The following is a 13,951-nucleotide window of genomic DNA, read 5'->3' on the forward strand; positions in this document are numbered from 1 at the left end:
ACGTCAAGCTGTTGGTCCAGCATTGCACCTGTGTTTGCGCACTGCACACACACCTATGCACTATAATATGTTCTGCGTAGTTGGTTGCCCTACCTTGAGTCTCTGGCAGCTCTGTCGGTCAGGACGACGTCATCGTAATTGGATACATATCTATAGACCGTCCCACCCGAAATTGTTCTAAAAGATTTAAGATGCAGATGTAAATGCAGTTGTATTTATTTCGCAAATTTAATTCTATTATTTATTTCGATTTATATTTCCTGGACATTCGGTGATATATGTTCCGAGCGTAATAAAATTTCGTCCGTCCCCGGGGAGACATCGCATGATCGTTCACTGTCAGCCGGGGGGCCCGGGGCTACAGCTAGTTGGCTAATACACTTTTTTTAGATATATAATGTTATACGTATTTTATATTTTTAATTAAATTTTTTTCTCAAGAACATATTGTAATGAAAAAGAAAACCACAATTAATGAATTCTGTAATAGTATTAAAAAGCGACCAAGACGAAGCGTCAGTGACTCGCAAACAGGACTCGTCCGCAAACAATTCGCCAGATCCACCCGCAAATAGATCTACAAGCGAGTATCTAAACAGAGCCGATGCTATTTCCCAGCGGATATTGCCACTAAGTTTTAACGTCTCCGTAATCCCGAGTGCGATGTCTATTTGCTAAGATGCAGGTATATTGGAATTCTAATTTTCTTGTTTGAAATGGATTAGCGAATACATTTGATGATTCAGCCCATTGTGGTAAACATTTAAATTTTAAGAAATCTGCCTCTATTGGGTAAAACTCGGGCCATGTGTTTAGCAGTGGAACTTTTGTTTGACTATTTACATAATAGTCTACATGTTAGCCTTGCGGTAATATGTCTTTTTACATTGAGAAGAATAAAACATAGCTTTTTCTCGTCCGCGAATATATTTGTCTCAGATTCATATGTATAGTTGAACTTGAACGAATCAATCATCAATAGTTTGCTGCTCACATCGTTTTCAGGCCAAATAGTTGGCAATGTTGAAATAATTAATATCTATGCTATAGCCAAATATTAATAAATATAAGTAATCAAGAATTATTCAAATCTCTCATTGTTTTAGGATGGGGCGAGTCGCTGCTATCACTGCCAAAGAAATGGCTCAGCACCCAGGTCTACGGCGCCGACGACGAGGAAATCCAGGTGCGTGCTTATCCTTTTTTGTTCTCGCTGGAAAAATGTTTGTCCCACAAGAAGTGGGGTATATACGGCACTCCCCGGTGCCTATTGCACCGGAACACCCATTAAGAAACCAATGACCTTCTTTTGGGGGGGTTGGGGGAGAAGTCACAAGATCACTTGCGCATACTACCATACTCGTTTCTTATTTTTAAAAGAGACTTGCCTCGAAATTTAAGAATTCGACGTTTTCGACGTAATATGCATGAGCAAGGGTTCAAACCCAAAGCAAGTGCTACGGATCTACCATGTGATTAATTTGTGTTTTTGAGCAAACCAACATATGTGTATATTTATTGATCCGTATTGGAGTAGCGTGGTAGAAGTAGCTCCTGACCTTCACAAACGAAGAGAAAGTTTTAGTCCAGTCGTGGCAAATTTACTTTAGGTACTTTTAATTTATTTAACTCACACAAAAGCAACAATAGGTAATTGCCTCTTTCTTTGTTTCTAACTTTCTCTTTTTTGTTACTTTTCAAGTTCTTACGCTTTTGATTGTCTTCAACTTTGACAAATTTGACAACGGACAAATTTGTCTTAATTTGTCTTTTAATATCTTTCCGAATGGAAGTTTTTTTATAGTAAAATAAAATAAATTGTGGTTGTCAGTATGCCCAGGTTGCCAAGCTCCCTGTGCCGGAGCTGCAAGCCACGCTCGACTCCTATCTGGACTTTGCGTCGGTGATTGTGAGTCAGCAACAGATGGAGAAAACCCAGGAGATCGTAAAGAAGTTCTCAGAGAATCTGGGGCCGAGAATGCAAAATGTCCTGGTCGAGCGGCAAAAAGAGATGATTAATTGGGTAAATAATAAGCTAATTTCACTAGAATTTGCTAGATATGCCATGATTGTTTAGTTATATATTTATATATTTGGTTATTCATGGGGTGCATGGGTGTAGTTGTACACTTTATATAAAATAGCAGCAATGTTACATACATTGCTTTGATACAATACTAATATAATTTTATTTTAAATGGGTTTTTTACACATTAAGAGGTCAATTTCAAAGTAAAAGCAGTTTTTTATTTTTATTTCTCTTCTATATTTGAAACTAAAACACAGCAATTTTTATAAAACGATTATATTACGAGTAATAAAAAAAAATCATGTATAATATTAATCATTAACATTAAATGTCTAAAGCTATAGACGTTTTTAAGGCGACTGTGGAATCTAATCGGAATTGTTCTTCGAATTCATAACAAATAACAATCTTATTGCAAAATCGACATTGTTTCTCAATTGTACTCGAAAAACCAAACATGAGGCTACAATTTGAGTTCGTAAAGCCTTTGCAATGAACTTAGAAATTAAGACATTGTACGTTTTGTTATATCTTCTAATTCAAGTTACTCAAAATAATGGTTCGGTTAATGTGAAGGCAAATAACGATAATCCATTGTTATTAAAAATATTACAGTCGCTTGATATTGCGACAAGTAATAGAAAGTTGTTTGAAGTGACGTTAAAATTATTAGACAGTGTCTGTGTGTGTATGCAAAAAGTATTAAGGAAAAGAAAATACATAAAAAATAAATACATGTTTTTTATTGAGAATAACTCATTAAATACGGAGGATGAAGACGGTCGAGGTAATAAAATAAACCTATATAAAAAGATATACAATAAAACTTGTATACATTTAAGGCAAGAATTAGAAGAAAATATAAAAAGACAACAAAATTATAGTGACGTCACACAACAAAGACAATTAGATAGAGGTACTACACAAAAATATGCCAATGCGGCAGCTGAAACTGAAAATAAATATTTCACACTTCTATTCCAGTCTCTTATAAGTACTCAAGATTATCACACATATAATATCCACAGACATAATCTGTATAGAAACAAATTAGCGCTGGATAATAATCAGGAAGGCAGTGTTATAATTATTGTAACTTTATATCCTGACAACGTAAAATTTGGATTTAAAAAAACAAAAACACTTAATGAATATTTATTAAATGAAACGCTTCATTCTCATACAGCTATAGACATAGACATAATCAGTAAGAGTAGTCTCCAGAAGAATGATGAAATACTTAAATTAGATAAAGTCGAAACATGTCACCTGTACTCTATATATCTCTTCCTTATAAAAAGCGAAAAAGAAAATTTGATTCATCTTTATAAGCTTTTATCTGTAAAGGGGACTATAAAAATGTATATAGATGTTCTGCCAAATCAACACCAAGCTGATTTTTTTTCTAAATGCTGTCATAATGACTCAGCATTAATTTCGTGTAAAAAACAAATTTTAAGCGGAGAACTTGACGAGCATTCTGTTACTAGAAAAAGTGAACCTGAAGATGTGGTAAGTTACAGGGATATTATTTCTAATATTAAAGTATTAGTGGAAGAATTTAAGAAAAAAGTTAATAACAATGATATTGCTACCACAGATAATATTGATGATTTAAACTACACAAATGACTGTAATATAGAATGCATTTATACAACAGAACAATCCGAAGTAACTTCTAATAATAAAACGAGGAAACTTTTTGAATCAGTATATCAAATTCCAATTAAACAGCCCAATATACAAGCTCATCCAATTCTTGCTATAACAACAGAATCTTTATTACCATCGACGGATATACTCTTGGTAGTAAAAACTAATAATTCCATTAAACAAATTGATAGTATACTTAAATTTGATAAAGAATATTCAAAAGCGTTAAGTAAATCTACAAGAACACCATTTCATATTGGTGATGTGTCAAATGTCACAAAAAATGAGAATTCTATTAAGCAAGTTGATTCGTTAAATAATTTAACTAATTTCATTAATACCAGTAATAGAAGTCTCCAATCAAAATACAATTTTGCGATTAAGAAATCTATTTCTCATATTGGTTCAATGTTTCATAAAATGACGCCATCATTACCTACTTCTGCCAATATATTGGCAATAATTGATAATGATTCAAGACAAAGAAATAATAGTGTATTGGAATCTGAAAAAGGATATGCAATTGTTGTAAATAAGTCAATAACAACATCTCATTCAGATGAGTTGACATTCGTAACTAAAAAATATACAAACTTATTTTCTACAACAATAAACACTGCTAAAGATGACAAAAATATTGCTCCACTTGAAAATTATTTGACTAATGTCGTTGATCTTTTTAAATCAAGGACGCAGAAGAACGGAATAATTGATCTTTTTCCTAATATTAACACAAAGGAAAATAAAAATACGTTCACAATAACGACTAACAAAAATGACTACACAAATCGCTTATTTGACAATGAAATAATAACAATAAATCCAGCCGATGTCAGACTACGTGACTTTAAAGAGAGAGATAATAGCCAACATAGAAGGAATACAGATCCTCAAAAAAACAATTATTCACCTAAAAAGTATTCAAACACATCCGAATTCGTTTTATTTTTAAATCAAAATGTGGGCTCCGTTAAACTCACCACTCAAAATAATATTGAGCAGACATCATATCAAAGCAATAATAAATCTAACGTAAACGTACAATTCATACAGCCTCATAATGACCCGAAAACTCAGATCACCTTGAAGCTAACTTCATCAATATTCAAAGCTCCTGCACAGCTGAAAAGTAAAAATGTTTATCACAAAATATTCACAAAACCAACTGTATTTTCTATGCTTGACAGGAGCGTCATTACAAAGGATTATAAAAACACTATACAAACAGAAAGCTATGATGACAAAACAAAGCAGTTTAACGTTATTAATGCCAACAGTAACAGTAAAGAAAAATTTGACAATTACAAGAGTTATACCGATATTTTTGAAAATATAGGTTCCAGAAAAACTAAGTCGCATTTACAAAATAATAAAACCAATAATCGACATTCAATCCAAGATAATGCGGAAAGTTCTTCATTGGTTCACATGACCAAAAGCAGAACAAGTGTAAATGATTTGTTTGATCCTTTAAAATTTTCACAACCTTACGAAGGTTATCGTATAATAACGCAGGATAATTTTAATAAGGCCGTTCTATCGCCACTTAAAAAAACGTCTACTATTCACTTGAAAGACACGAATGTTTATCAAGACAAATTAGGATCTACCAGATCAATTACAAAATTTAACTTACCTGTAAACAAAATAACAAATGAACAAAAAAATATTACACAACTATATACTACCAATAATACTACAATTTATACACTCGAAACTAATAATAAGGAGAAAAAAAACACGATAGTCTTTGCAGACAAAGCAAATGCGATTGTTACAGTAACAGGTGCAACTAAAAATATAAATACCACAGAAACAGAAGAAAATATTGTCACTTATTTAGAACCATTAATAGGACCAAGTGAAATATTTGATTATACTTTACCAACTTTCCGAACAGTTTTACCGTTAATTATAAGAACAATAGTAAACGATAAAACTAATTTACAAAATTTTAGTACAATTAATAAATCACAAGAATATAGTATACAAAATTTTACTAATACAGGAATTAGAAAGAATACGAAAGAAAGGGCATTATATAGCAAAACGGTTGTTTTGAATAACATTTCCTATAATGATTTAGAAACACCAAAAGTTTTAGAAAATTATGAACTCCGAAATGAGAGTCTTTTAAATCAATCGCATTCCAATACGAAATTACCTAAAAAATCCATAGAAAATCGAAGTAAGTCTTTTAAAAATACTTATTATTTGATGACAACTGAACTTATCCATAAAATTTCTAATAAAACCAACAAGATGTTGTACGAGCCTCATTCACACAATAATAACAAAAAAGTAACAAGTGCAATACAAACAATTCCATACGCAATCAGATTTAAAGGTTTGAAAAGGTCAGAGATCAGACCATCTAAAAATACTTTTAAAAAACAGAATATGACCGAAAGTCTTAACACATTTAATAATGAAATTAAAAAAGAAAACTATAAATCTACAACTACGTCTTTGAGTCAAAATGAATCCAGTAAATTTAGTACTCAATTTATAGAAAAAATTAAAACACCTTCAATATCCCAAGTTACTAAGCCAAATTACTTGGACACCACAATACCTTCGAATATTAAAAAAAATAAATATAATTCGAATTCAAGAAATAATTTTACTCATATATATCAAAAAGAAATAAAGAATTTAGGAATCTACCATAGCAATAACAAAAGTATAATTGGTTCTAATAGAAGAGTTAATTACGAAACTGCAAGTAATAACATTAATACGAATTTTGAGTTACTGGATGAAGTTTTAAATAATTTATTACCAGGTGAAAACTACACCACACCACCACCACTAACTATAACTAAAAATGTCATTCTTAACAATGAAAATACAGAATTATCTTCAGTACTCAGTAGTAACTATGAAACATTTACATTATTACCAATAGTTATTAATAAACCTGGAAATTTTGAATTAAATGAAATATTGCAAGGTTTTAACAATTCACTAAATCAAAAGGAAAATGAATTTAACAGCACGTCTTCACTTACGACTGAATCATCATTTGTAGTACTGGAGACAACAATTAATAATCCAAGAATTCATGCAAGTATCGGAAATGTTAGTAAAACAAATTTTAATCAAATAATTTTAAATAATCACACGACGTATTTGCCGCCGGAAAAAAATAAGAAACAATCTGAAAGTACACAGAAAAACTTTTTGATACCATTTCAACATGACAACAGGACACGAGAAGAAAAGACAAGGCAGAAAATTAACGAAAGTTTTACACCAAATAGTTTATCATCTTTAAATTTTCACATTGACAAATCTTCAAAAAAGTCACAGATTGGAGAGGAGTCAATAACATTAAAAAATAAGTTGAACGACACTAATTATGGCACAAAATATTCTACTATTTCCTCATATATACATAGTCTTAAACTCGAAGAAATCGATTCTCAGATTGATACATCCACGTCTGTAAGTATTGTTCATCGGTATTTACGCACATCAACCATAGGAGTAACGCCAGTCTACCTACCTTCACTGAAAAATATTACTTCAATATTAAATGCTAATGATTCTAAAAAAATATTTATTCCACGTAAAACAAATTCAAGTTTGATTCCGCTAGTTCACAGCAATAGTAACGAAAAGAATATAACTAATTGTAGTTATTTAGAAATTATTCAAAATGTGCAAAGGGACAAGAGTGAGCAAATCGTTATAACACCGAAAGAAATATATGAAGATAGTGATTCCTCAGCTATATCAAATAATGATAGAAAAGTCACCAGAGCCACATTTTCTAACAACGTGAGAAATGCAAATACAACCGTCTCCTTATCTACATCGGGAAACTTGTTGATTTCAGATCGGAACCAAAACAATTATATAACAGCGTTTAACAATGCTTCTAAAGTTATTCAAAGTGGAAAGAAAAGCAGCGACAATCTTTCGAAATTTTTTTTTACTGAAACAAGTCCATACTTTAAAAATTTTAATTTGAATAATCTACGGCAAAATCTTAATATTAAATCTGCAATTATACACGAGAAAAACAGTAACGGTAACATAAATACTTCACAAACTATACATTCTAATAATATACAATCCAATAAAACAAAAAGAAATCAAATTAACATAAATATTATTGCAAGCAAAGATTCTTCAGTCAGTTATAGTCCTGTTACCTCGATTAAAATTCCAGTACCGATGAAGAGTAAAAATGAAAGAAACTTCAAAAATATAACTCAGATAAACTCTCCGGCCTTAAAGTCAATGACTGAAGCTAATGAAAATATTAACAAGGATAAATGCCATTCTCATAGTATTACTTCTCATTATGAAACAACAAAACTTCAATCAAATCAAACTATACATCATTCAATGCATTCAACGTCATCAATACAACATACGATATATTCATTACAATATCCAAAAACAACGATACAACCTAAGATAAATGAAAAGATTTTATTGTTAAGCAAGTTTAATAAAATGATCTCTGAAAAGAATATGGAGTCAAAAATAAAACAAATAGATAACATCGATAAAATATCTCTTTTAAACGAAAATAAGTCTGAAAACATGGAAATTGGAAAATATAGAATCCAAAGTAGGAATAATCTTATACAAGAAATGCATTTAAAGAATAAAGATAAGCTAATGAATATACCTTCCACAAACACGGACACGTATTTTCTAAATATGAGTATAAACAAAAACCAAGTCAAAGAGAGCACGATTAAAATTAGAAAATCTTCAACATTGACAAATACTCCAATGGAAGATGAATATAATCTAAATAAGAATGATGCACCAAGAGTTCAATATGAGATTGTACAAAATAAGAACAACATGGAAAGAAGAAAATCAGACAGTTTCATAACACAGAAGGATAAATTATATCAAAACAAACATGTGACTCTAAAAAACTTTAGTACAAATTTAAACGACGCAAATTTTCAAAATTTTTACGAAAAAACTTACACTATTTTTAATAATACAGACCAAATATACGACGGAACAACGGCTAATAGCGCTTTGTTGAAAGCGATCATTTCAGACAATATTGATATAAAGAATTTTACGCATAAATTGAACACTAAAAGTGCTCTATATTCTGAAGAAACACACCCATTTCCAACTTCGCCTTTAAAATATACTACGCCATTGAAACAAAGTGCCAATGATAAAGAAAATACAGCGAATATCCCATTATCATATAGGAAAATGGCTGCTACGGCTATAACAGTCAAAGTTGAGTCTTTAAACGATACTGATATCAATAACGTTATGTATACATTCAGCAACAAAAGCGATTTACATTCCGAAGTAGAAAACTCTATTGTAACTACATCTTTTAAAAATACTAAGCAATTGCAAACAAGTGTCAAAGAAAATGCATCAAAAATCCCATTGACATATACGACAATACTTGGTAATAGAAATAAAATAGAAAACCAAGAAGATACAATTAAGATTAAAAAATCGTTAATATCTATAAATAATGCAATAAAAAATGTATCCAACATAAATAATAGTTATACAAGAAAGGCATTAAAAATTGATTACGAATTCGAAAAAAATAACAACAACATTAAGAAACTAAATAGTTTAACAACAACAAAGCATACGATTAATAAAAATAATTTTCAGTTTCTTCAATCGACTAATTCTATTACATCTAATTCATATCAAGACACAAAACACAACGAGCTTGATATTCCTACGACAATATCAAAGAGTTACATCGTTTCAACAAACAATAAAAGTTCGTTTCCAATAAGTCCAGTAACAAAAGCTATACCTGTTACTTTAAAGATAAAAAATAATCTAAATTTAAAAACAACATTACATAACGTAAGTTCCAAAAATGTTAACCATCATGAAATAACTGACAAAATTATCTTACATAATAGAGATAAAATAAACGATAGCACAATTGACACAAAAATATCGTCATCATTTACGACTAAGAGAACTTTCATAACTTTCAAGGCTTTAGAAGCTACCGGCTCAAAGAATGCTGAAATTGAGAATTTAAAATACAAACTAAATAATCAAAGCCGCGAAAATTCAGAAAACGAATACTCTCTTTTAATTTCATCATTAAAAAATACCACGCCATCGAAACAAAACACTAGTACCAAAATAAATTCAGTGAAATCTACGAAAATTAGTACTACGTCTAGAACGAAACAAAGTGCTAATGACAAAGGAAATACAGCGAATATCTTATTACCACTTATGAAAATGAGACCTAGGTCTAAAGTATTAAAGTCCAATATGTTAAACGATACTGACATCAAGGATAAAGTTCACAATAAAGATGTTGTATATTCAAGAGAAGGATATACTTTTCAAGCTTCAACAAAAAATAATAAACAATTGACACAGAGTGCCAATGACGAAAGAAATTCAGCTGGAAACTCTTTAACATATACGAAAAGAAGTACTTCGGTTGAAACACAGAATGCTAATATATCAAACGACATCAAGAACTCAACGTATATCTTTAGCAATAAAAGTGCAGAATATTCAAAAGATTCACGCCCTTTTATATCGTCATCATTTAAAAATTCTAAGCAATGGGAGCAAAACACCATTAGCCAAGGAAATACAACGAAAATCCCAGTAACGTATATGACGATGCTTCTAAATATTAATGAAAATCATGATGAAGCGAGCAAACTTGAGATTAAAAATTCTTTAACATTTACAAATATAAAAGTTAAAGATGAATATGACATGAACAATAATACAACAAAAGCACTACAAAGTGACTATAATATTGTAAAAAATGAGAGCAACACTGATTTTTATGATAGTGAAAGAGGCGAAAGTAAAAGAACCAAAACAAAAACTCCTATATCGTATATAACTAATATAAGGTTTAAAGCGTTTACAGCTAATTTGTTAAATGATACTTATATCAAGAATGTTATCCATCGTTTTGACAATGAGAGCACAGTGTATTCAGTAGAAACTAACCCTCTTCCATCTTCATCATTGTCTTATACTATGCTATTAAAAGAAAATGCTAATGGAAAAGAAAACACGCCACCGACCTCATCAAAATTAAAATATACGAGCAATATATTCAAAGCAATTAAGGGCAACATATCAAACAAAATGGATATCAAGAACTTAAAGTTTAATTACAGCAATAAAAACACTATACATTTAGAAGAAACCGCTCTTCCAACAACAGCTTTTAAAAATATCATACCATCGATTAAAATTGCGAATAGTCAAGAAAATAAAACAAATACAAAATTAACTAAGTCTTTGCTTAGTAAACCAATTAGGAAAAAAAATAATAGTCATAATATAAAAATGGTTACAAAAGTCGAACATTATACAAGCAGATTCAATTACGATATCAAATCTAATAATAAATCATATAAAAATAACATTAGTAGAGAAGGATTAAGAGTATCTCCTATCTTCGAGACACTACAAACAAACATTTATACAAGATCTACAGTGAAAGCGCTAAAGAAAGCTAAAACAATCAAATACAATACATATAAACCTACTGAAGACGACACCGACTTTAAAATAAGGCCGTTTACCTTCGTCTCAAACAAAGTATCTCAAAGACAATTGAAATTAAAACAAAACTCACTGACGACAAAATCAATGAAATATAAATGGAGAACAAAAAGTACTATTATGAAAATAAAAATGACAACAAGTCCGCATACTATAATTAGTCAGATAGAAACAAAAAATGCGAGAAATTCGTTTGACAAAAACCTATTAGATCCTTTTGGAAAAACAAACCGTTATCATGTAGTAAAAAAGCCTTCAATTAAACGCAGAAAGGTAATTAGAAGATTACGTTTAACAAATAAGGAGAAAGATATTCCGACGATAGTTACAAATGACTTTTTATCACTCAGAAAAAATGCGAATTTGTTTGAAAAATCGCCTCAAGGGCTTCTCAGAGACTTTATACAAAATTCAGCCATAGCAACACCAAAGGAATATGTTATTTATCCTAAGTTTAGACAAATTGATGCAGCAATTAAATCAAGAGAACAATATATTAGACCTAAGCCACTATTCCTTGCATATGACAAAGATTTTTATAGAGAAGATTATCAGACTCATCACCGTAGCAAAGCGCTCTCCTTGCGGGAGAAAGTTAATCATATCAGAGATACTTTACCCGTCCCTCCGTCTGATGAGCATGAACAACCCGTAATAGAACGACCTACGTATCTTCCTTTAAACTCTAAGCCAAAACTGTTACGAGACAGGATATACTCCATAAGGAACTATCTTCATAACAAGGACTTAGTAAAATCGACACAAATTCCCATTAAAAATTATTTGGTTGAAACCACGACCACCTATAGTCCTTTCATGGACCCCTTGTATTATTTCCGAAGAAGTGGCTGGTACGAGGTGAAGAGTTCGACTAAAGAGCCGAGCACAATCAGACCAACCAGAAGAAAAAGAAGAACTATATATTTTTTAAGTCCAACTGTACCGTATTATCGTTATTTTTAATTATATGAATTACTCACAGATTTTATGAATAAGTCGTTTTTTAATAATAAAAAGGTAAAGAAATGTATAAAAATAATGGCATTTTTATTAAATGAACCATAAAAATAGCTTCTAAAGTCATTTACATGTTACCCTTAATTTACATAAGGGTAATAATAAATAGCTGAACTTCAAGAACTTGTCATAAGAGCGAAACGAAAATTATATTTTTCAAGTGGCATAAGTATAATTTGTATGCAGTATTTAGTTTTGTGCCGAAGTGGAACAGTAGTTAAAACCCGTTAAACATGAGTCGGATGAAATATTGCCATGTGTATACACTAACCTCTATTGAAGCTGTTTGGTGGAATAAGCTCTAAACCATCTCCTCAAGAGGAGGCCAGCAGTGGGCCATTTGCGTAATTTACGTTACATCAGTAATATATTTGATTATATTATCAAGGTTACGGACTGGTGGTTGGATGATATGTACCTGAAGGTTCGGCTTCCGGTTCCCATCAACTCCAATCCTGGCATGGTGTTCCCCCGAAGGCAATTTGCGAAAATCGACGAGGTGGCTGACCTGGCTGCCCTCTATATTGATGATCTGCTGGACTACAAGGAAATGCTCGATAGGTAAATTGATACATTTATTAATTAAGAGATGCATTGATAGTTATCAATGTAGTTACAGGATCATAGTGTGTGCGTGTCATCATTCCCTATTTATTCGGCTTTGCGTAGAACAGTAAAAGGTTAATAATCTGTAATATTATATCTGTAATATATTGTATCAAAAGGTCATATTGTGTCAATTTATTTAGGGACCTAAAATATATTTTTTTGTCTTACAGTTTCCTTAAACAGGCTAAAAACTGATTTAAATTTTCAATCCGCAATAAACTCTTTTAAATCTGCTGTTCCAAACCGAGTAAACTACTGAATTTTTATACGTTTATAATTAATTTATTAAACAAGGCAAAAACAATCACCTTAAGGTAAGTGAATATCGCTGCTCGTAGACATTCCCAAATCATGGAAACTAAGATGTGATGATCCTCTTAAACCAGAACACAACAATACTAATTTTAGCTGCTTGCCTGTAGAATGTTTGATATTGCCATATATTAAAAAAAATAAACATAATTCGACATTTTACGATTAGGGGAGAATTGCCACAAGAACGGGCTACGAGTCGCGAGAAGGGTCAACCGCTATGTATGGAGCAGTTCTACAGATTGCTCGGCGTCTGCCGCATACCGGAAGTGGGCAAAGATCGCCTGGAACTGCCCGACAGACCCAGCGACCCATCGGAATGCGAAGAGTTAGTGATCGTTGCTTGTCGGAACTATGTAAGTTTTGCTATTATAATATCATATGTTAGTGCTATTTAATATTACTTCAAATGTCACTTGCGGGCTTTTAATTACGACAGACTATAAATTATTTAATTTGTAAAACGGAACATAAACTGATAACTAATTCATATATACATACATATATTGTCTTTTATAGTCAGTTAAAAAATGGTTCACATCAAATACAACATATTTAATGCCTTGTATACAATTCAATGTAATTAATAAATTAATTATTGAGATACAAATGAATGGATCCCATCCCATTTACATGGGTATACAATTTCTATCAAACATAAACTGTCTGATTAATTGTAATTTAACACAGCTTTATTCTGGAGATGACGTCATATTAATTTTAACAACCAAAGTTTTGATCTTAATAATGTTATCGTCTGAACCGTAATTAGAATTTATAATGTAACATCACACGACATATATT

At 31.1% G+C, this 13,951-nt stretch overlaps 1 protein-coding gene across 2 annotated transcripts in view; it reads left to right on the forward strand.

The window, feature by feature from the left end:
* The window catches only part of LOC125067393 (vesicular acetylcholine transporter), a 59,706-nt gene that overhangs the window by 41,158 nt on the left and 4,597 nt on the right, over positions 1–13,951 (forward strand). The window contains exons 2-5 of one of the 2 annotated variants that reach the window (XM_047675967.1): positions 1,107–1,186; positions 1,832–2,023; positions 12,615–12,787; positions 13,317–13,503. In XM_047675967.1, the coding sequence (XP_047531923.1) occupies positions 1,925–2,023; positions 12,615–12,787; positions 13,317–13,503 (459 nt within the window). In that variant the 5' untranslated portion in view covers positions 1,107–1,186; positions 1,832–1,924. Of the gene's footprint in view, positions 1–1,106; positions 1,187–1,831; positions 2,024–12,614; positions 12,788–13,316; positions 13,504–13,951 lie in introns of those variants that run through there. The other variant, XM_047675966.1, reaches the window with a different exon arrangement.

The sequence above is a fragment of the Vanessa atalanta genome, chromosome 11 (genome assembly GCF_905147765.1).
Source record: "Vanessa atalanta chromosome 11, ilVanAtal1.2, whole genome shotgun sequence".
In the NCBI taxonomy this organism is placed as follows: Eukaryota; Metazoa; Arthropoda; class Insecta; order Lepidoptera; family Nymphalidae; genus Vanessa; species Vanessa atalanta.